Consider the following 23,421-nt stretch of genomic DNA (forward strand, 5'->3'; position numbering starts at 1 on the left):
GCTGGCAATAAATTTATGTCCACATCTGATTGTAGTCATGAAAATATTTTCATATACAGGTAAAATGTAGTTTGTACTTGGCTTTTGGACACCAGTGTATATGAATTACTTTTCAATAATTCATATATATTTGGGTAGATATTGTCATATCTACCCAAAATGAATGCAAGCTAGCTCTGCATCTGCTGTACCATAAAATTCTATAAAGCAACCACTATGGCACTGACAGAACACTGTGCTGCAATAAGATTTCTATTACTGCTCTCCTCTTTCTGCCATCTAACAATAAAATGACTATGATCTTTATTTAGATAAAATAATTTATAGATGGCAAATTCTTTTCAATTCTCTAACTCAAAACAAGTACTACACACACACACACACACCGAATCTTACTTTCGGATATGCTTAAAGCAATATAAAATGAAATTATGCTTAGATTTTCACTATTACATTATACAATTATATGCTATAAGGCAAGATCAAGGATTTTACTAAGTAATTAAAAATTACAGTAAGAAATAACTTTGTTGTCAGATACATTCTCAATTACAGTGTTGTTTTTGTTATAGTCAAGATGTCAAATTTATATGACAGTTATTCAAAATCTGTAAGTTAATGAAATTAGTATACTGAAGAGATCTACTTACTACATGAGGATATTTAGCCACCTTAGCTACAATTTTACCCCTTGTAAGGAAATACCGTGAGATCTGGTCAAAATATGATGCTGCTTCACTTTCGACAGTTCGGATTTCACCTAGAGTGTCTTCCTGCAATCACAAATTAAATTATCTTGTAATGTAGCCACTGGAGCTAAATTAGAGGAATATTTATTTTGAATAGTTGAGAGGAGAAAGACATGAAAAAACAGTTAATTATTTTCCATTACATATTTAGTTCTGCATACACTTTATTCAAATATAAGTGGACTACAATTGCAAGATATTCTGAATGCTAGTTGCTTCAGAATAGAAGGGACATGGAGAAAGGGAAAGACTTCCTGAAATCCAAGATGAACGAAGTGACAATGACATCTCTCATACCCCAAAAAGGATTTAATTTTAAGTGTTATGTTCATATGGTATTGTTCTGTTTATGTCACCTTTATTCACTTTTCTCAGTTTCTAATCATTTTAATAGTACATAGAGAACATTTTTACTGCCTTCATTTTATTTTCGATATCTTACCAGTCTTTCTATGATTTCTGTTTAGCTACTTTTTATAACTAGACAATGTAAGTTATTTGATTTTTTTTTTGATGCATCTTTGATTTCAAATTCATCACAGAATTATTTTCTATGTTTTATTTGCCAATAACTTCACATCCTTTCTTGATTGAAGCAATGTTTTTTTTTTTTTTTTTTTACTACCATAAGATTTAGTTCTTGTTTTCAAATTTTCACAATCTCTTTGTATATTTGAGTACAGTTCCTTTGAATGCTGCTAAATCAATTCTTTTTAAAATTTAGGATAAAAATGATCATAGAAAAGTACCTATCACTTCCTACTTCAAATACCCTGTATACTCCTGTACCATAAACCAGTCCAAATTAACAAAACACTCCTCGGATTAATTTCTTACCACACTGTTTAGTTTCTAGCAAAAACCAGCTTTTCCTTTGTCAGATGGCATCTACTCTAGTGATTTGAAATTTATTTTTTTTTCTTTCCTTCTCCACTTAAACCTTCTCTAGAAACACAGACAAATCTGTCAATTTCTCATTTTGGAATCTGCCTACTTCATTACTTGAAATTATGGTATGTTATTTTTATAATTCATCTAGCATAACTTATCTATTGATACTAATCAAATTTGTAGGGTTTGAGGTTGGACAAATGTATTTGCTATTAGTTAAGTATATTTAATTCCATATAACAGAACTATATATGCATGCCATTTCCACTTGTACTAGTATAACATATTACTGTGTACATTTCTTTATTATACAGCTGCACAACAAGAGAAAGGCGTTAGAGGTTGCTGAGTACCTTGTTGTGTAATCAACTTTTTACAGAAATTAGATCAATCTTGCCAAGTCATATCAGATATATCAATGGAGCCACCAGATCATAAGATAGCAATATGTAGAATTGTGTACTACTGATCACTGCATTTATGCGACTTCACAAGAAGTGATGTTCCACTGTCTTCTGCATAAGAAAACTGGAAGTATCTTTCCTTTTATTTGAAAGATTCTTTTCAAGAACTGCCTTGAGGACAGACCAGTGCCCCGAGGCAGTTGTTTTCTCTCAAATTGCTGGCAGAGAACAGAGCTTCTAAACTAGATATTTAAAAAAGCAACATATTGTAATTGTTATTCTTAATATTAAGTCTTGTTTACATTCTCCAATTTAAACAAGTGCTTTGATGCATGTTTTTACAATAGTTTCTTTTTTACTTTTAAGTTTGCCTTTTGCTATATGTGTATATAATTATATATAGTTTTTTTTTTTTTTTTTTTCAATATACACAAGAGTCAAAACATTATGACCACTCAACCAGATTATAGTTGGCCAGAAACAGACCACTGGTGGTAGTATTTATACCGTGAAACCTATCATAACATGTCTGACGAACACATAAGCCTACCCACGCGTAGAAACAGATATTGGTTATTCTCAGTCCACTAAACATACACAACTGGGTGTCTTGCCACTGTCGCTGCAATTATGTGAAATGGTTCAATTACTCCTACCCAGTAAATGGAATCAGTAGTGATCTCGGTACTCAAATTCCCTAAAATAACTTACATAAAAGTTTTCTTGAACTTCCATAGCATACCTTGTAGCTAGTTAAAGAAGCATTTTTTCTCTCTATCCTCTAATTCTCACTAGGAACTCAGCAGCTAAAACAATTATATCCATTATATATCATTTTTATTAAGTAACAGTCCTACATACTACTGCTGCTGTTTGCCACACTTACATCTTAAATACATAAAGTGAGTACTTCTGAAAATAATGAATCTACATCAATTGAGTACTACCCTTAATTCTTGCAGAGCAAAAATCCCCAACCTGTAGCAAAAAATCTCCAGTGTACTTATATTCCAGCCCCCTATGGAGAGAAATTTTATTAGGTCTGTAGAATGATTTTATGTTTTAAGACCTAGCAATATCAGCCCTCTAATCACAGGGATGAGTGACATCAGTTGATATTTGGCAATACTTCCAGAATCAATGAAGTCCAGGTACCTGCGATGGCCTCTGATTCTAATCAGTTAATAGCTGATACTAAGCATCCTGTGTATCAGTGAGTCAGGCAGTCCAAGCCAACAGAAGGCCATACTGGCAGCTTCTCTCTCACATAGGCCTATCACAGTGCAGAAGTTCTTGTTCCATATATAAAATTCAAACTGTAATCAGATCCAACCAGTTTAAATGGTCAGTTCAAACCCCCTGTGAAGTTGACCACTTCTCAGATTACTAAGAGCACAGTGACAGTTGGTATTTCTACCATAGATGTTATGCTTATACTCAAAATGCTGTCATCATAGTCTGTTTTGTGACAAGGGGCCATATACTACCAGAAGGTGCAGTTGGCAACTGGCAGAGAGTATTTTGTGCTTTGACCCTTAGAAAAACAAAAGGTGATAAGGCATTTGAAAAATCTAAATATAGAATGGCGTATTTAGATTTTTCAAAGATTTTGATCCCTTATCTGCACAGGAGTGGCAGAGATAAGAGTTCTGGGATGGTGGATAAGGACCTAAAATTTAGGGAATACACTGCTAAAACTATGATTTAGTATCTTCCGTTGATGTTTCCGCTCATGTTTTCATATGTGAATATGGTTGATTTTGATGTTCTCTACCTCCCCTCAAAGTTTGTACATAGAATTCTGAACCACCCTTTATATAGCTCACGACTATTATGGGTTTCATTGGCGTCATAGGATGTACAGCAGACTGCTACCTTCTTGTAATAACCCCTAACAAGTGTATCTTATTATGTGAAATTGTGTGAGTTCTACAGTCAATTTTCTTGAACTGATAGGATAAAATAAATACATAAAAAAATCAGCTAACACCTTTTACTCCCATACAGGAAGTAAGTGAGGCCGTTTTAGCCCCTATCTAACCTTTGGAGACCGAGTGAACAGTTCGATCTCCACTGATACCCAATCAGAGATGGCTGCTCCAAAGTTATCACTAATTAAATGGCACACAGTGAAGAGAGATGGCTCAAGAAGTGTCGCCATCTCGTGGTCCCCTAACCCTAATACAATATATTTAATGTCTGAAACAATGTGGTTTCTATGGAAAAACCAGTTTCCAGGAGAAAAAACCCGCTTGCCCGTGGCAGAGATCGACTAACTCGGGAACCGGTCAAAAAAAGGCTTAGAAAAATTTCTTCTAGACGCTGACTAGATTTGAAAGCAGGTCTTCCTCTGAGGCTTGCTTTCGAATCAACATCCACTGAGCTACACAGGCTCTAGATGGAGTGTTCTTTAGTTCTAGCTTTTGTAGACTAAGGTATCAGTGTCCATCTTTCAAGCATTTAAAGATAGTGAGACCAAACTGCCAAGAAGTCAAAGCTTTTTTGGGGAGAGAGAGAGAGGAGGGAGGGGGAAACAACAGTACAGTACATAGCTAGTGCCAACTCAGCCCTAAATCACAATACAAGTACTATTCATTGTAACAGTGTTTCTATGATAGATTTTCTTAAGATGCAGCATCAAAAACCTCAGCTTCAGGGAGGAATACTCTCATTTTATTTGCCAAATATGGACTAATTTGGGAAACAGCTAAAAAAAAAAGTCTTAGAAAAAATATCTCTTTCTGTGATAAAAAAAATTGTATTCCCAGGAAGAAAAAATCTACCTTTCTATACTAAACTCGATTCGTCAGTTTTGCTATCAGGAGCGAAAACACCAAGTTGAGTTCCCACAAGAATTTTAATACAAATTAAAATTTGGAGCATGAGTGAAAAACTGAAGTAAGTTATATTAATAAAATAAGAAACATATGAAACGCTGACAAAATAATTTTTAAGTACGTAATTTAAGATTAAGAGTATTTCTCATTGCTATTTGAATCGCTAACACTAAAGTTAAGATCTGTTACTAAGATAATATGCACATTATACTTTGCATTAAAATCTAAAATCGTCCCATTACCTTGTTGAACATTTGCTATAATAACTTCTTACGATTACACTAACTGCAGAGAAATGAGGATGTACAGAACAGTCATCCTGAAAATTACACAGAATTCACTGCATTTCATAATTCAAGATGGCAACCTCGTTAGTTAAACCTATCGGAATTTGACCAACTAAGGGATGGTTCTGTTCCTGAAGAAAGTCATCTATATGTTTCTATAATATCCCACATTTTCTGCTTATCGGCCAATTTCTGTATAACCCTGAAATCTTCAACCTGTTCTCGTAAGGTTCATTCTGTAGACCTCCATAGACTCGTCTCTGGATCCTCTCCACCTCCTCCTTATTCACTAAGAAACACTGGCGCCAATATCTGCATGCAGTAGTCAAGATGGGGGTCTCATCAAGGCTCAATAAAGAAAAAAATAAACAGCCAATGCCTTTTATTCCCTTATAGGGAATAGACAAGGCCTTTATACTCTATCTAGCTTTTGGAGACTGAGTGGGCAGTTCAGCCTCCACCAGTAGCCAATCAGAGAGTGCTGGCCCATGTCTATCACTAATTATAGCAGCCACTGATGAAGAGGCTGGAAAACAAGTGCTGCCATCTCTTGGTACCTAACCCTAACAAGATGTTATTTGTTACTGTCTGAAATAATGCGTGTACTACGGACGATTTTCTTGAGTTTATGAGATGAAAAACCAGAGTTTCGGGAGAAGAAACCCACTTGCCTGTGACAGAGATCGACTAACTCAGGAACTGGTCGAAGAAAGGGTTAGAAAAGTTCCTCCACTCTGCGACTAGACTTTAACTTAAGTCTAACTTCGAGCAACCAAGCGCCACTTCCACTGAGCTACACAGGCCTTGTATTTCTAATGTGTCTGTATTACAAATATGTGCTTTCAGAAGATAAGCTAGGTATTTTGATAGTAGGTAAGTAGGAGAGTTTATGCTATCCACTAGTGAATGAAAAGGTATTCCAGTTTTGTGAACTTTCGGCGAACCATATAATCGTGGTATCAGCAGATGCAATGAAATGAAACATCATCCCTTCCAAGAAAAGAGCACTAACAACTTTAAAGAAAAACAATGGAATAATTATCCTTACGGTGGGCAAAGGAAATTCCATTGTAAACACCAGAGATTATACATCAAATCTCTCAGAGTTGCTCTCAGACGCGTCCACTTATTGTGAATTAGACTCAGACCCCACCTGGACGAACCACAAAGAAACAAACAACCTACTATGCAATATCGGCAATTGGCCGATAGATCTCAAAAAGAAATCTAAGTCACTACATCTGCTGACACCACGATTATATGGTTCACAGAAAGTTCACAAAACTGGAATACCTCTTAGTCTAATAGTGGATGGTATAAACTCTCCTACCTACCTACTATCAAAACACCTAGCTTATCTTCTGAAAGCACATATTTAAAATACTGACATATATTAGAAATACACAAAATTTCATTGAAAAGCTGAGAAACGTCTCCATTTCAGAAACAGATTCTTGCTAGCTTGGATGTTGTGTTCTTGTTTACAAATGTCCCAGTAGATGAAGTCATAACCATCATAGACAATCTATTTCCTCAAGATATTGCTCTGTATAAACATTGTCACACTTCAAATGGAATGGAAAGATCTTTAAACAACTATCAGGTCTTGTGATGGGTAGCCCTCTATCTCCTCCATGTGCTGATTTGTTTATGGAGAAGTTTGAAAAAGACATCTTGTCACAATTAGATTTAAAACCATCAGTATGGTGAAGACGATATTTTCATCATATGGAAACATACAGAAGCAGAACTACTTGAATTCCTAACTAAAATAAACTCATTTAATCATATAATAAATTTAGTTTAATCCTTTATCCAAGTGTGAGCAAACAAAGTTTGTGCCTGAAAGTATCTTCAGGACTGGGGTAAGGTGGTACAACACCAGGGCACTCCTTGCAAAGGTGGAGCAAGCTACTAACACTCCTATCTCAGTATCTCCCATAATGCAAAACACATCTCCTTGTGGATATGTATAATGTTATGCATTAAGGGAAGGGCCACTACCCAGACTAGTTTCGACCTTTATTGAGGTCTCTTCAGTAGGAGCCAGGCCCAAGTGGGGTGAACTGAAGAGACCTCAAGAAAGGTCTAAACTAGTCTAGGTAGTGGCCCTTCCCTTAATGCATAACATTATACATATCCACAAGGAGATGTGTTTTGCATTATGGGAGATACTGAGATAGGAGAGTTGGTAGCTTGCTCCACCTTTGCACTGAGTTTCCCAGTGTTGTACCACCTTACCCCAGTCCTGAAGATACTTTCAGGCACAAACTTTGTTTGCTCACACTTGGATAAAGGATTAAACTAAATTTATTATACTCTAACCAAGTGAAAAATAAACTTTCATCATTTAATCATAATATCAAGTTTACCTTAGAACTCAAAAGGAAAAGAAAATTACCATTTCTAGACGTCTTAATCACAAAACAAATGATTGGCAATATTGATCTAAAGGTTTACTGCAAACCAACCTGATAACATACACGCTCCATGCATTTGATGTAGTGTTTTATTTGAATTTAGATAATATTTAACATTTGTTTATGTTTTAACCTGATATAATTGGCTTGTTTTTTGATATTTTTTAAGCTGTTTTGTCACCTTGTATGCCCAGACAAAGCCAACAGTCAAATTGGCAAAACTAGTAGGCTCTTACTTTACAATAAAAAAACTGACCAGTTAAACCCAGTTTATATGTGTTTGTATATAATCAGTGGTCGAAAGAACATTACTAAAATCATAGTAATCATAATTCATACACCCCCTTGTGAGTACATACAGAATTTGAGAAAAATCCTAACACTGAACTGTATGGTACAAGTTCCTAACGACCAAGCTCTTTCAAGAATCCTCTGAACACTACATCCTATCATATCACTCAACCAGTGTATAGTTGATTCCTATTAATGCCAAGACTATCCTTGCAGGAACCACAGGAAATGTCTGTCATTGCCTGTTTAAAAATTTGAAGTCATTACACACATAAATATCAGATGTTGGTAAACCTTTCCTCAAATTCTATTTTTATTTTTCCCATTTTAAATAGAATTCCTATCCATGCCAAAGAAAATTACAAACTGACTATAATGCTATTTTACTTAAGTTATTTGCCAGGCAAAACTTAAAATTTACAAAGGATTACTTGAGAGAAAAAGTTGACCAATTTTTGCGATCAGCTAAGCTAACGCCTTTTTATTCCTGTATACGGGGAGTAGGCGAGGCCATTTAGCGCTATCTAACATTTGGAGACTGAGTGGGCAGTTCAATCTCCACTGGCACCAATCAGAGATAGATGGCCCAAGGCTATCACTAATTAAGCGGTACACAGTGAAGAGAGACGGCTCAAACGTGCCACCATCTCGTGGTCCCTAACACAATATATTTAATTGTCTGAAATAATGTGGGTTCTATGGTCGATTTTCTTGAGTTTACAGGACGAAAAACCTGAGTTTCCAGGAGGAAAAAACCGCTTGTCCATGCTAGAGATCTACTAACTTGGGAACCGGTCAAAAAAAGGCTTAGAAAAATTTCCTCCAGTCGCCGACCAGACTCGAAACCAAGTCTTCCTTCGTGCAGCTAAGCGCCACATCCACTGAGCTACACAGGCTCTATTTTTTTGAGATATAACACAGAATATAAATAATCAAAAGGAGGGCAACATATTTCCCTACTGAGTGTTCCTGGTAAGATTTATGCAAATATACTGAAGAAACAGTTGAGAAGGATTGTGGAAGAAAAGCCTGGCTAAGAACAAGCTGGATTCAGGCCAAATAGAGGCTGTCATGATAAGATTTTCACTTTACGATAAACAGTTGAGAAATTATGGGAATATAACAGAGATCTGTATTTAAGTTTTGTAGGTCTGGAAAAGGCATATGAGAAGGTGCCAAGAGAAAAGCTATTCAAAACATTACAGTTGTATGGTGTCATTGGGACATTATATCAAGCAATGCTTAGTCTTTATTTGAGTTGTAAGTCAGCAGTTAGAATTTAAGGAAGTACACGAAGATGGTGTTATGTTATCTGGTGTCAGACAATGATGTTACATTATCCCTTCTGGTATTTATTATCTATATGGATCACATTATGAAGGAAAATGGTATTAAACCTGATATCAAAATTGGAGATGTTAATGTCAGTTATTTGCTTTATGCGGATGATGTTATACTTCTAAATAAATCCACTACAAGTTTGCAAGATTCCCTGACTAAATTGAGTAGCTGTTGTAATAGATATGAAGGTCAGCAATAACACAACAAAAGACGATGAAAATAGGCAGAGGCATTTAAAATATCAACTGTGAATGAAGAACCTACAGAACAAGTAAAACATTTCAGCTACTTAGGAACAATTTATAGTAAAAAATAGTAAATTAAATATGAAAATAGACAACAGAATCAGCAAAGCTGGTAGTAAGTCAACTGAATAAATTTATATGGAATAAGATAGAAATTAGTCAAAACACTAATTAGCTGTATGCAAGACAGTGTTCAAACCAATTTTAACTTATGGATTTAAGAGCTGGGTTAGAAATAAAACTCTAGTCTTGACCAAAGACTAGAGACCGCAGCATGAGAGTCCCGAGAAAGATTAGGGGTGTGAACAGATGGCATCAATGGCAATATCATATTAAAAATGAGGATATTAGGAAAGAAGTTTACATTGTTACCATCCAGGAATGTTAGCAGAGCTAATATCAGGTGGTATGGTCACTTAAAAAAATAGTGAGTAAAGATTAGCAAAACAAGTGTTCTCTGCCAGGTTGGCAGGAAAAAACAGATACAGGTGGATTGGTACAGTAAAAAGTACCTCAGTTGGAGTCTTGACAGGTAACAGATTGATTTGGAGGAAAATTGTAGGTAAGAAGTTAGTGATGATGTAAGTTTTTCATGTAGTACTATCATATCCTGTACACCCCTTGAGGATACATGTCAGGAATTTGATGAGGAGAGCAACAAACTTCCACTGAGATTCAACTGTAATCCATCAGGAATTTCAGTATTAATTAGGATAGCAAAGTAATGAGCAACTTTGTATTTTCAAAGAAATTATTTATAATTTGCCAATATGAAAGTTATTTGACTTCAATGGTTTCTGGAAAAGATAATACCAGTATGACCATTCATTCAAGTATACAAGATCAATTACTTTATACATGAATGAATCGATAACACCAAAGAATAAGAACAGTGGGTCAGCATCCTTAATGAGAGGTCCCGTCCACAACAAAGAGGTGCCTCGCATGGAAGGACATTAGGAATGCAATGGCACAGAGAATTAACTAAATAGGCTGGAACTGCGAGCATGTGAAAATGACTGTCAGCTCAAATTTGGTGCAATGAAATTATCCAATGGCATATTATATTGGTGAGATTATGCTAAAAGAAACAAATCAGGCTACAGTTTTTGGAATTTTAATAGATAGGAAGCTGAATTCTAAGGGCCATAAACCAAAGACTGCAAATATAATCAGAGGAAGTCATTCTGCATCTTTATAAGGCTACGATATAACCCCAATCTGGATTACCATCTACAGTTTTGGGATTTAACAGACCAAATTGTATTCTTATTGGCTTAAACAACAATATTAAATGATGGTACAACATGACAGAATTCCACGCCAGCTGGGGCATCAACCGGTTAAACAAGGCCCTTGTTGTTTTCGCCAGTGAACCAGGGCAAACAGCAAAAAGTCAGCTACTAGAATAAACGCTAAAACATATCCCCAACTCAATATCACCAGAGTTCAAGATCGGTACTATCAACATAAGAAGCATGAATGGCAAAGAAATGGACTTAGCTGAGGAATTGGATAAGTACCAGATTGATATAATAGGGGAGATTGAAAAAAAAATTCAAAAACTGGTGAGATCTTTCTGAGAAATAAATACAAAATGTTATATTCGGGCAATGACAATCAAGGAAAAGAAGTTGTACCCATAGTATTCAACACTAAATATGAGGCTAATCTTGAATGGTAGGCAAATTCAAGTAGAGTGATGTGGGCAAATATCAGAATGGGGAACTGGACAATGAGACTTATTTGTGCCTATGGTCCCACAGAAGGTTCTGCTAAGGTAGAAGCAGAGGAATTCTTTGGGGGCTTTAGAGAAAGCAACTGACACAATGAAAAATTGGTCCTTCTTGGATTTCTGCTAAGGACACAGACTGGTTATTACTAACACCATATACCAACATAAAATTGTGCACAAATTCACATGGAGAGAAGAGATGCAAGGAATAAGAAACTCTCATTGACTGTTATCCTTAATAGTGATGTTTTTTCAGTGGTGTAGAGCACTAGAGTGTACAGAGGATTTGAAATTGGAAGTGATCAATAGTCTTGAGCAGGATAAAATTGAATTTTATATTGAAAAGAATAACATGTAAGAAAGTCTTAAAGCAAATAAAAGTTGAGCAGCTCTCAGATGTGAACTGTAGACTAAAATAGAGAAAGATTATCAAAAAAAAAATGAAAGAGTTGAGAACAGGAATCAAACCTTGGAGATTCAGTGGCAAACTCTGAAGAAAACATTGATTGATTCTGCCAGAGAGGCATGTGGTAAGGTTGTCTGCAAGGATAAAAAAATCAGAACTCCCTGGTGGACAGGAAGTTAATGCAGCAGTGAAGGAAAAGAAGAAAGCATATCAAAAGTTCCTGTCAAATAAGTCAGCTTGTGCTCTTAGAGAATACAGAGATAAACGTAAGAAAGCTAAACGCTGTGTAAAACTAACTAAACAGAAGTCACGGGAAGACTTTGAACATAGAAAATCAATATCAAGAAGGTTGCAAGATATTCTGGAGGTTGTTGAAGCTCAGAACTAAAGGAAAGAGTGCTGTAAGAGGAACTGGAGATAATAAAGGTGACATGAAAATTGGAGAAAAAAAATATCCTTGAAGTATGGAGTAAATACTTCGAAAAATTGATAAATGAAACAAGCAGTGATAGCACAGTGGTAAAAAAACACTCAGAAGACATGCATGTCAGGAATACATATCCATACTTGAGGTAGAAAAAGCCATCAAAGGGCTGAAATGCAGAAAGGCAGCAGGAGATGATATTCGACCAGAAATGCTGAAGTATTATTATTATTATTATTATTGTTCTGGGAAACTCCAAGGAGTCGACAGACTCATTGAGGGAGACCCTAACATCATGTCAAGAACAACTATTCAACATTCACACAGTATCTATCATACCTTGCCTTGAACTCATTCACGGTCGTAGCACCCACAACAGACTCTGGAAGCTTATTCCACTCATTTACCACTCTCCAAGTAAAGAACCTAGCTCTAACACCCTTGTCAACCACGCTCTTGCCCAGCTTCCATGCATGGCACCTAGTCCTCCCACCACCAGTCATATTTTCAAAAATATCTTCTGGATCAATCTTATAAAAACCCTTCAGTAATTTGAATGTCTCAATCATATCACCCCTCCTTCGCCTATCGTCCAATTTCTGCAACCGACAAATCTTCAACCTATTCTCATAAGGTTCATTCCACAGACCTGCTATCATCTTGGTCACTCGTCTCTGGACCCTCTCCACTTCCTCCCCATCACGAAGAAACCCTGGTGCCCATAGCTGGGCACAGAAGTCCAGATGGGGTCTTATCAAAGCTCGATACAGAGGAACAACAACTTGATCGTCTCTGCATGTTAAAGTATTTTTCAGAAGCCAAGTGATTTGGTGAGCTGTTTTAGTTACTTTTGCAATGTGCCCCCTAAACTTCAACTCCCTATCCACCAACACTCCAAAATCCCTGGCGTCATCAATCTCCTAGAGTATGATTCCACCAATGCGATATACTGCTGCTATTCTTTTCACGCCTAACCTGTGCATAACCTTACACTTTGCCACATTAAATTCACATCCATTTTTCCTAGCCCAGTCCTCCAAACTATCCAAATCATCCTGTAAAATTTTGACATCTTGTGCACTCACAATTGCTCTACCCAACTTTTCATCATCAGCAAACAAGTGAACACTTCCTCTCAGATCCTTTCCAATATCATTGATGAACAAATTGAAAAGCAGTGGTCCAAGAACAGAGCCCTGTGGCATTCCACTAGTCACAAGACGTCTTTTAGACTCCAGTCCTGAATAAACCGCTCTTTGATATCTCTCCTTCAACCACCCTCTTATCCATCTCACCAACCCTATATCTATACCCATCTGCTCCAGTTTACTGATTAGGGTTCCATGTGGTATCCTATCAAAGGCCTTGGCACTGTAAACCCATTACCCCTATCCAGTTCAGCCGTCACTGTGTTATAAAATGTGAGCAAGTTACTGAGGCATGATCTACCCTTCACAAAATCATGTTGTCCCCCATACAATATCCCATTTTCATCTATCCAATCCTGTATTCTTTTCTTGACTAATTTCTCTAAGACCTTGACAATGATTCCTGATATGCTAATCGGTCGGTAATTTACAACAGCAGTCTTGGAACCACCTTTATGCAGTGGAACTATTTTCCCCTCTTTCCACCCGCTCGGGACTAACCCAGACCCGAGACTCAAATTAAACAAAATGGTCAAGGGTACTGACAATTCTTTAGCTGCTTCTCGTACAACACGAGCTGGTATACCATCCAATCCCACAGATGTATTGACATTGAGGTTATGCAATAGACTACTCACCTCCACTTCATTAACCACAATTCCCGTATAATCTACTGGTTTATTCATTTCTGCAATGTCACCACCTGGATGATATACTTTTGCAAAGTGCTCATTCAGTAACTCAACTATCTCAAGTGATTCAGTTACCTCCCTACCATCAGCATTCTTTAAAATCAATCTGCCATGTACATTTTTACTTTTACTTGCTACATATCTAAAAAACTGTTTAGGATTCTCTTTAGCCTGCATGGCCAATGTTCTTTCGTAATCCTTTTTTGCTTTTCTTACCACACTCGTCACCCTTCTGGCCTGCGCTTTATACCGTTCATGTGCCTGCCGGTCACCCTTCTCCTTAAATTCCCTCCATAGTTGTTTCTTTTTTTTGCAACTCAAGCTTAATGGTGTTATTCATCCATTTAACCCCTACTTGATTTATTATTCGGACTCTAGGTATACAGTCAGCCATTGCTTCATGCAAGCACTTCTTAACTACCTCCTATGCACTACCATGGGATATGGAAGTATAAAAGCCTTACAGTGGCTGCACTGCATAGATCCTGGACAGAGGGACAAATTCCAGATGATTGGAGTAGAGCTCTCATAGTACCCATATATAAAAAAAAGGGAAACGAAACTGAATATGAGAATTAGAGAGGTATTTGTCTACTGGGTGTTCCTGGTAAGATTTATGCCAGTATACTTGAGCAACAGTTAAGGATTGTGGAAGAAACGTTTGGTGAAGAACAAGCTGGATTCAGGCCAAATAGAGGCTGTCAGGATCAGATTTTCACTTTACAACAAATAGGTGAAAAATCATGGGAATATAACAAAGATCTGTATTTAAGTTTTGTAGATCTGAAGAAAGTATATGACAGAGTGCCAAGAGAGAAGCTGTTGAAAACACTACGTTGTATGGTGTCAGTGGGGCATTACATCAAGCAATACTTAGTCTTCATTTGAGTTGTAAATCAGCAGTTAGAATTGAAGGAAGTACAGGAAGATGGTTTAATGTTAAATCTGGTGTGAGACAAGGGTGTACATTATCCCCTCTGTTATTCATTATCTATATGGATCATATTATGAAGGAAAGTGGGTATTAAATCTGATATCAAAATTGGAAATGTTAATCTTAGCTCTCTGCTTTATGAGGACGATTATACTTCTAAATAAATCAGCTACAAGTCTGCAAGATTCCCTGACTAAATTGAATAACTGTTGTAATAGATATAGCATGAAGGTCAGCAATAACAAGACAAAAGACCATGAATATAGGCAGAAGCATTGAAAATATGAACTGTATTGTGAATGGAGAACCTATGGAACAAGTAAAACATTTCAGCTACTTAAGCATGATTTTTAGTAAAAATGGCAAATTAAATATGGAAATAGACAACAGAATAGGTAAAACTGGTATGGTAGGAAGTCAACTGAATAAATTTATATGGAATAGGAGAGAAAATCAAACACTAAATTAGCTGTATACAAGACAGTGTTCCAACCATTTTTAACTTATGGATCTAAGAGCTGCGTTAGAAGTAAAACACTTGACCAAAGACTAGAACCACAGATATGAGTCCTGAGAAAGAAAAGGGGGCATGAACATATTGCATCAATATCATATTAAAAATGAGGATATCAGTAAAGAACTTGACATTGTTAGCATCCAGGAATGTGTTAGCAGGGCTAATCCCAGGTGGTATGGTCACTTAAACATAATGAGAGAGGAAAGATCAGCAAAACAAGTGTTTTGCTAAACATAGAAATATAAGATCTGACAATGAAGCCTTGACAGTGGGTATTAAACCTGATTAATTTGGAGGAAAATTGTAGATAGGAAGTTAGTAATGATGTAAATTTTTCATGTAATACTATCGTATCTTGTACACCCCCCTTCAGGGTAAATGTTAGGAATTTGATGATGAGATTTGGGAAAGGCATATGACAAGGTGCAAAGTGAAAAGCTATTCAAAATGCTACAGTTGTATGATGTCAATGGATCATTATATCAAGCAATATTTAGTCTTTGAGTTGTAAGTCAGCAGTTATAATTGAAAGAAAATAGGAAGATGGTTTAATGTTAAATCTGGTGTCAAACAAGGATGCACATTATCCCCCTGTTATTCATTATCTATATGGATCACATTATGAAGAGTGGTATTAAACCTGATATCAAAATGAAGGGGTAGGAGTGGTGTCGAGGCTAGCTGGTGAACGGACGTGCTATCGGAGAGCTCCTGAGAGATTTGTGTTTTTTGTTGATTTATTGGTGTTTTGGATTCAATTTAATGGACTTAAGTGTGTAATTTTGGTATATTATTGGAGCTTTATTAACGTGGTTAGTGTACCAAAGTATTTTACAACATAATCTATGTCGGGAAGTCGCCGCTAGATGAATTCGTAATGTGTAGTGTTCGTGCAAGCTCCAGATAAGATAAGTATCATTTTCAGTTATCGATACAAATTACTTAATATTGTGTAGTTTTGTTTTGTTTGCCTTGCGTATTTTAGTGCGTCTATTTTTGGTGTGTTATAACGTATAATTTGACAAAACACGTTGAAAATAAGTATGGCACCTGTGCGAAGGAAAATGGCGGCCAGTAATGAAGGTTCGGCATCGTTATCAAAGAACGGTAGCATAAAAGAAATGAGTCAGTGTACTAGCTGTGAAATGTACGCTTTGCGGAGTGCGGTCGGAGTGTGGTTAGATGATAATAAAGGATTGAATGTGTGTAGAAAATGTAGGGAGAATGAGGAATTGAAGTGTATTTCGGATCGTGAGTGTGATATTTTTGTCAACCTTCAGAATGAAGGAAATAGGGATATGACAAGAAACAGCAAGGTTGTACATGAAAATTGTGAGAGTGTGAATGTAGAAAGTGTGAATGATAGTATAAATGGTTTCTCAGAGAACAAAAAAGATGAGAGAGATGCATTGAGTGAGATCGCGTTGTTGAATAGTGCGATAGAAAGAGCAAAACAGCAGCTAGAGTGCATGAACAAAAGTAGACTGAATGAACCAACCAATAATAAAAGGTATGACAGGAAAAATAGACGTATGAATGTGAACATGAAAGAAATGAAGGATAGAGTGCTGTATGGAGACTCGGTAGTACGAGGTGTGTTAGTTGAGGATTTGACAAAATCGTACCAACCTGGTGTGACCATAAAGGACGTAACCGCGTCTATTAGAGAGCAAAAGGAAAGGGTGAAAGAAATGATTGTTGTGGCAGGTACGAATGATTTGAAAGGAGATAAAATGGAAATGATAGAAGATCTGAATGAATTGTTTGAGGTAGCAAAAGAAAAGAGTGAGAGAGTTAGAATGATTAGTCTTTTGCCACGGTATGACATTGAAATGTTTAAAAGGAGGGCTATAATTGCGAATGACTTTATGCGTGGGTTATGTATGACGAGTGGTGTGGAATTTGTGGATGTGTGGAGTGAGTTTGATGGGCGAAAGGATCTATATAAGATGGATGGCTTGCATTTGAATGGTTACGGTGTAGGAAGACTTGAGAAAGTGTTGCTGAATGTAGTGGATGTGCAAATTCAGGGAAACTAGATTTGTTGGGGGGGGGGGGGGAGTAGAGATACAGTCCTTATGGAGGCAGTTGAATGTAAGAATGAATATAATATGCCAGAGCAAATAAGGACAACAAATTTGAGTGGGATAGTTAATATAAGGCATCAAGGTAGGGTTGGGGCTAATGGGGGTCTTAAATTCATGTACACTAATATTAGGAGTATTAGGAACAAGAAGGAAGAGTTTTTGGTCATGGTTGGCACTTCCAGACCACAGGTTATAGGTATTAGTGAAACATGGCTGACTGTAGATGATATAACTAGTGGGATTGAATGTCATGGGTATAGTGTGTTCAGGAATGACAGAGAATAAAATGGGGGGAGGAGTATTGTTGATGATAGCTGATGAGCTCCAGCCAAGGAGAATAGAAGTTGAATTGCAGGATAGAGAAAAGAGCACATTTGAGGCCATTTGCTGTGAGATTGTGGCTAGCAGAACTAAATATACAATTGGGTGCTGCTATAGACCAGGTGATGGAAAAGATGGTGGTGACAGTATGCACAAGCAAATAGAAGAAATGGGTGGAAGGAGGGTGATTATTATGGGAGATTTCAACTATGGTCGCATTGATTGGAGTGAGGAGAGGACACACGGGAGGAACGAATTGGATTTTATGCGGTTATTAAGGGATAACTATCTGCGACAGCATGTAATGGAAAATACTAAGGGTCAGAGAGTGCTTGACCTAGTAATTACATCTGAGGATTTGGCTGTAACAAATATGACCACATTGCCTCCAATCGGTGAGAGTGATCATAGGGTCTTAACTTGGGAGGTGGCTAAAGGTGTAGAATTTTCAATTAAGACAGGGTACATGTGGAATTATCGGGCTGGAAAGTATGACAAGCTTAGGAGTTTGATTGGTTCAGTGCCATGGCATGTACAACTGCAAGGACTAGAAGTTGATAGTGCATGGGAGGTAGTTAAGAAGTGCTTGCATGAAGCAATGGCTGACTGTATACCTAGAGTCCGAATAATAAATCAAGTAGGGGTTAAATGGATGAATAACACCATTAAGCTTGAGTTGCAAAAAAAGAAACAACTATGGAGGGAATTTAAGGAGAAAGGTGACCGGCAGGCACATAAACGGTATAAAGCGCAGGCCAGAAGGGTGACGAGTGTGGTAAGAAAAGCAAAAAAGGATTACGAAAGAACATTGGCCATGCAGGCTAAAGAGAATCCTAAACAGTTTTTTAGATATGTAGCAAGTAAAAGGAAAAATGTACATGGCAGATTGATTTTAAAGAATGCCGATGGTAGGGAGGTAACTGAATCAGTTGAGATAGTTGAGTTACTGAGTGAGCACTTTGCAAAAGTATATCATCCAGGTGGTGACATTGCAGAAACGAATAAACCAGTAGATTATACGGGAATTGTGGTTAATGAAGTGGAGGTGAGTAGTCTATTGCATAACCTCAATGTCAATTCATCTGTGGGATTGGATGGTATACCAGCTCGTGTTGTACGAGAAGCAGCTAAAGAATTGTCAGTACCCTTGACCATTTTGTTTAATTTGAGTCTCGGGTCTGGGTTAGTCCCGAGCGGGTGGAAAGAGGGGAAAATAGTTCCACTGCATAAAGGTGGTTCCAAGACTGCTGTTGTAAATTACCGACCGATTAGCATATCAGGAATCATTGTCAAGGTCTTAGAGAAATTAGTCAAGAAAAGAATACAGGATTGGATAGATGAAAATGGGATATTGTATGGGGGACAACATGGTTTTGTAAAGGGTAGATCATGCCTCAGTAACTTGCTCACGTTTTATAACACAGTGACGGCTGAACTGGATAGGGGTAATGGGTTTACAGTGATACTACTGGACCTTGCCAAGGCCTTTGATAGGATACCACATGGAACCCTAATCAGTAAACTGGAGCAGATGGGTATAGATATAGGGTTGGTGAGATGGATAAGAGGGTGGTTGAAGGAGAGATATCAAAGAGTGGTTTATTCAGGAGTGGAGTCTAAAAGACGTCTTGTGACTAGTGGAGTGCCACAGGGCTCTGTTCTTGGACCACTGCTTTTCAATTTGTTCATCAATGATATTGGAAAGGATCTGAGAGGAAGTGTTCACTTGTTTGCTGATGATGCAAAGTTGGGTAGAGCAATTGTGAGTGCACAAGATGTCAAAATTTTACAGGATGATTTGGATAGTTTGGAGGACTGGGCTAGGAAAAATGGATGTCAATTTAATGTGGCAAAGTGCAAGGTTATGCACTTTGGGGTGAAAAGAATAGCAGCGGTATATCGCATTGGTGGAATCATACTCCAGGAGATCGATGAGGCCAGGGATTTTGGAGTGTTGGTGGATAGGGAGTTGAAGTTTAGGGGGGCACATTGCAAAAGTAACTAAAGCAGCTCACCAAATCACTTGGCTTCTGAAAAATACTTTAACATGCAGAGACAAACAAGTTGTTGTTCCTCTGTATCGAGCCTTGATAAGACCTCATCTGGACTTCTGTGCCCAGCTATGGGCACCAGGGTTTCTTCGTGATGGGGAGGAAGTGGAGAGGGTCCAGAGACGAGTGACCAAGATGATAGCAGGTCTGTGGAATGAACCTTATGAGAATAGATTGAAGATTTGTGGGTTGCAGAAATTGGACGATAGGCGAAGGAGGGGTGATATGATTGAGACATTCAAATTACTGAAGGGTTTTTATAAGATTGATCCAGAAGATATTTTTGAAAATATGACTGGTGGTGGGAGGACTAGGGGCCATGCATGGAAGCTGGGCAAGAGCGTGGTTGACAAGGGTGTTAGAGCTAGGTTCTTTACTTGGAGAGTGGTAAATGAGTGGAATAAGCTTCCAGAGTCTGTTGTGGGTGCTACGACCGTGAATGAGTTCAAAGCAAGGTATGATAGATACTGTGTGAATGTTGAATAGTTGTTCTTGATATGATGTTAGGGCCTCCCTCGATGAGTCTGTCGACTCCGTGGAGTTTCCCGGAACAATAATAATAATAATAAAAATTGGAGATGTTAATCTCAGTTCTTCACGTTATGCAGATGATGTTATACTTTTAAATAAATCCAGTACAAGTCTGTAAGGTTTCTGTACTAAATTGAATACCTGTTTTAATAATTGATATGAAGGTCAGCAATAAAAAGACAAAGACAATGAAAATAGGCAGAAGCATTGAAAATATTCACAGCATTGTGAATGGAGAATCTATAGAACAAGTGAAACAGTTTAGCTACTTAGGCACGATTTTTAGTGAAAATGGTAAATTACATATGGAAATAGACTACAGAATAGATAAAGCTGGTATGGAATAGGAGAAAAATTTGTCAAAGCACTAAATTAGCAGTATACAAGACAGTGTTCAAACCAATTTTAACTTATGGATCTGAGAGCTGGGTTAGAAATAAACACTTGACCAAAAACTAGAAACCACAGATATAAGTCCTGAGAAAGATTAAGGGCGTGAACAGATGGCATCAGTGGCAATATCATATTAAAAACGAGGATATTACGAAAAAACTTGACATTGTTAGCAGAGCTAATCTCAGGTGGTATGGTCACTTAAACAGAATGGGAGAGGAAAGATTACCAAAACAAGTGTTCTCTGTCAGGTTGGCATGAAAAAGAAGCAAAGGAAGGCCAAGGTTGATTTATACAGTAAAAATTGCATTAGAAGATAGAAATATAAGATCTCATAATGTTGGAGTCTTGATAGCTAACAGATTGATTTGGAAGAAAATTGTAGATATGAAGTTAATAATGATGCAAGTTTTTCATGTAGTACTATCATATACTGTACACCCTTGAGGGTACATGTCAGGAATTTGATGATGAGTTCTGGTCTCATGGTTTCATAGGCCATGGAGACACAGTAGAGGGAGCAAAGTAGAATGTTAAAGATAATATCTGGACTGTAGATTATGAGGACAGATGAAAAATATGGACTTCAGACACCGTAAAGAGAAAGAATGGTGATATGATACAGATATGTAAATTTCTGAAAAAGTCAATATAATATACCAGTAGATGAAATTTTTAATTCAATGAAGAGAAGTTGAGAGACATCCATAAAAGTTGAGAACAAACACATTAGTTAAGAACGGGACTAGAACTAGTTCTCTCATTGAGCAATGTGCAATTGGAACGAACTCAAGAATAGGTATGGATTTCTCTCAATTCACTAATTCAATGGAGGTGTCATGTAATAATAATAAAATACATGGCATAAGAAATCATCCTTGTGCATGTATAAACAAGGGATGAAGGAGGTAAAGAGCATCTCATTCCAAATTAGCTTTCATTTGATTATTCATTACTAAAATCTCTCCATTATTCTCTAAGTGTATATATTACCTAAAAGTTATATAAGATACTTGGGGCCTATTTATGGCCCGCAAACAATTCTTCTGAAAAGAGAAGCCATAACTTTTGAAGTAGGTAATGTCAAACAAAGATTCCAAATAAATTTAATCCTGATCAATCAATAATACAAAAGCATTTGCTTATTTAACATTAAATATTAGTTGATATAATACCTGAATAGATACACCAAAATTGTTTCCATCCTCAATTCTTGGAATCAAAAACTGAATCCACATTTTCAGCTGAAAGTAAACAGTAATATAGTATAGAGATACATATTGTATACTACTATGTTATAAATAGCATTTGCTTACTGTATTTCATAAGAGAACTGAAATTTAAAAGCAAAGTAATTACCTTATAGAAACTTCTGTAAGGCAAAAGATAAATTTATTCATTTTGTTAGTATAATACATTTAATTCAAGTATTAGACTGCAGTAAGTCAACTCACTACAGCAAATCTGAACACTAAAAAACATTGTGATCAGTTTGTCACAGTGAATTTTCTTTAGTACAGTAATGATGCTGTATGTTAGCTGAATATCAGATAGGTTGTTACAGTGAGAGCTAATTATATGTGCTTAACTGGTAATTAATTTACGGAATTAATAACGCATATGAAGTATTTAATTAAAGATAACTTTAATGTCTAACCAACGTATAAGTCTTACTACTAGAATATATGTGCTTAGCTAAATCTTATTACTGACAAAATCAACAGCATTCTTGGGCCTGATGGCAAATGATTTTGTATCTGGTAAGCATTAGATTTCTCTTCAATGATATTAGCTTTCATTATTAAAGTTTTTGTTTAAAGGAAGAAAAGGCATTTGAGGATAATTAACTTAAATTATTAGCTGATATTTCAGTCACAAGGTTTTTCATAGGTGTAAAGATGAGATATGCAGGTGCATGTTGACACAACATGCAGAAGTGCAAACAGTTAAAAATGACTTGATCCTGCAGTCCTGTTACCTGCTATGGATGTAGTGTGAAATCTTGATCATTCAGCAGTCCCACATTTCTGAAAGGCAATGGTAGATTTCAAAAATATTCAGATTTATATTTACACCTGTATAATAGGTCTCTATCCCCCCCCCCCCCCCCCCCAATGGATCCAATTTGTGTCAACAACCACAGAATGGCTGTAGTGTAGATGATCGATGTATTTAGAGGTTGTCTATTCGTCCCCCTTTCACCAAAATAGTTTTTTTTTTTTTTTTTTTTAAACTACATCTTCTTTTCAGCCATTTTCTGTCCACTGCTAGATGAAGGCCTCCTCCAGTTCTTTCCACCTTTCTCTGTTCTTGGCAATGGTTGATCAATTTCCCCCAACAAAATTTGACGATTCATCACTCCACCTTCTTTTAGAGTGTCCTCAGCCTCGTTTCCCTTCTTTAGGAATCCAGTTCATTAGTATCGTGGTCCATCGCTCATCTTCTCTTCTGGACAGATGTCCAGCCCATTTCCATTTTAATCACTTGTGGTGAAGAATGATGTCAGTGATGTGAGTCTGGCTTCTTATCCAGATGTTTTGCTTCTTATCTTTTAATGTAATAATAATGCCTAGCATCAATCTTCCATTTTTCTTTGAGTTGTTAATTTATTTGCTAGGTGCTTTTGTTAGTGACCAACTTTCAAAACCATATGAGATAACTAGAAGTATACAACGGTTAAATGCTTCCTTTTTAAACAGAGTGGCATCATTGTTTAA

At 36.8% G+C, this 23,421-nt stretch overlaps 1 protein-coding gene across 2 annotated transcripts in view; it reads right to left on the reverse strand.

The window, feature by feature from the left end:
• The window catches only part of REG (proteasome regulator gamma), a 146,419-nt gene that overhangs the window by 20,764 nt on the left and 102,234 nt on the right, over nucleotides 1-23,421 (reverse strand). For both annotated transcript variants that reach the window (XM_090402845.1, XM_090402846.1), the window contains exons 7-8: nucleotides 21,880-21,948; nucleotides 651-773 (exon numbers count right to left, since the gene is read on the reverse strand). In XM_090402845.1, coding sequence (XP_090258971.1) covers nucleotides 651-773; nucleotides 21,880-21,948 — 192 coding nt within the window. The remainder of the gene's footprint in view (nucleotides 1-650; nucleotides 774-21,879; nucleotides 21,949-23,421) is intronic.

The sequence above is a fragment of the Typopeltis vanoorti genome, chromosome 13, assembly GCF_054136105.1.
Source record: "Typopeltis vanoorti isolate ZY-2024b chromosome 13, IOZ_Tvanoo_1.0, whole genome shotgun sequence".
In the NCBI taxonomy this organism is placed as follows: domain Eukaryota; kingdom Metazoa; phylum Arthropoda; class Arachnida; order Uropygi; family Thelyphonidae; genus Typopeltis; species Typopeltis vanoorti.